A 1,096-nucleotide genomic window follows, 5' to 3' on the forward strand; every position below is an offset into this window, starting at 1 on the left:
CCCAGCACCCTCCGGCACCTCCGCACAGCCCCGGCACCCCCGCACAGCCCCCGCACACCCCTGGCACCCTCCGGCACCCCCAGCACAGCCCCGGCACCCACAGTACAGCCCCCGCACAGCCCCTGCCCCAAGGCTTCGCGGTCTCTACCCTCTAACACAAAGCCACAGAGACAGCACCGAGGCGCTGAAAGGAAATACCGTCCCTAAAGGCATCTGCAAGACACCTCCGCCCATCTTGTGCGTGTCCCCCCGCCCTGTGAAGGGACAGAGCCCCCCCAAGCCCCTTCCCCCCGCCTGCGGGGACCCGCCAGCGTCCTGCCCGCCACCTTCCGGAGGGACAGCGCGGCCTCCGCCCCACCAGCGAGGGCCTGGGGCCTCCCCCTAGGATAAGAGCTCTTCCCCGACACCTCCCCGCTCTCAAGGGGTCGCCCCGAGCCCCGCCATCGCTGTTCCTCCCCGCGGGGAGCGGCACTCACGCTCCGCCAGCATCGCCATCTTGGAGGGGGGTCCTTCCTCCTTCGGCGGCGCGTGGCCACGGGACTCCGCCGCGCTCCTATCCCTGACGGGGGGGGCTTTTATCACCTCGGGCGCAGAAAAGGACGGCAATATAAATGCCTGATTGAAAAGTCTCGAAGCAGGCGAGAGCAGCGGTCACCCTAGCAAAAATAGAGAGTGTAAACCTGCTGAAATTCTACTGAAGGTCTCAAAAGACGTGCTGAGTTGTATATGGGCTATTCTCGGGCGTTTCCCGGCGCACATTGGACAGGCATTTCTGCGGGCAGCCGCGGTGGCTGCAGCGGCCGCGGCTTCCCCGGAGAGCGCCGGTCGCTGCCGGGGGTGCGCGGCGGTTCCTCCCGGGGGGTTCAGGGCGGCCTCGGGGCTGCTGAAGCCTCTAAAGCCGCTCCGAGCGGGTGGCGGGGACTTTCGGTGTGTTTTACCGTCCCCACGGACGGAGATCGGGGTGTTTCACGGTCTCCACAGGCCCGGCGTGAGGGGGCGCTTCGGGGGGAGTGGGGTGAGAGGCCTCGGAGTGTGTGGGTTAAAATAAAGGTGTTATCTTGTCTTTTGCCCTTATTGAGTCAATACCTCTGCTTTT

General features: G+C 65.7%; 1 protein-coding gene across 1 annotated transcript in view; it reads right to left on the bottom strand.

The window, feature by feature from the left end:
- PINX1 (PIN2/TERF1 interacting, telomerase inhibitor 1) overlaps positions 1–523 on the bottom strand; it is a 90,982-nt gene extending 90,459 nt beyond the window's left edge. Inside the window, exon 1 of the mRNA XM_014948398.1 lies at positions 477–523. Coding sequence (XP_014803884.1) covers positions 477–495 — 19 coding nt within the window. The 5' untranslated portion in view covers positions 496–523. The remainder of the gene's footprint in view (positions 1–476) is intronic.
- Positions 524–1,096: the final 573 nt, after the last annotated feature.

Source organism: Calidris pugnax, unplaced genomic scaffold, assembly GCF_001431845.1.
Source record: "Calidris pugnax isolate Ruff unplaced genomic scaffold, ASM143184v1 scaffold140, whole genome shotgun sequence".
In the NCBI taxonomy this organism is placed as follows: domain Eukaryota; kingdom Metazoa; phylum Chordata; class Aves; order Charadriiformes; family Scolopacidae; genus Calidris; species Calidris pugnax.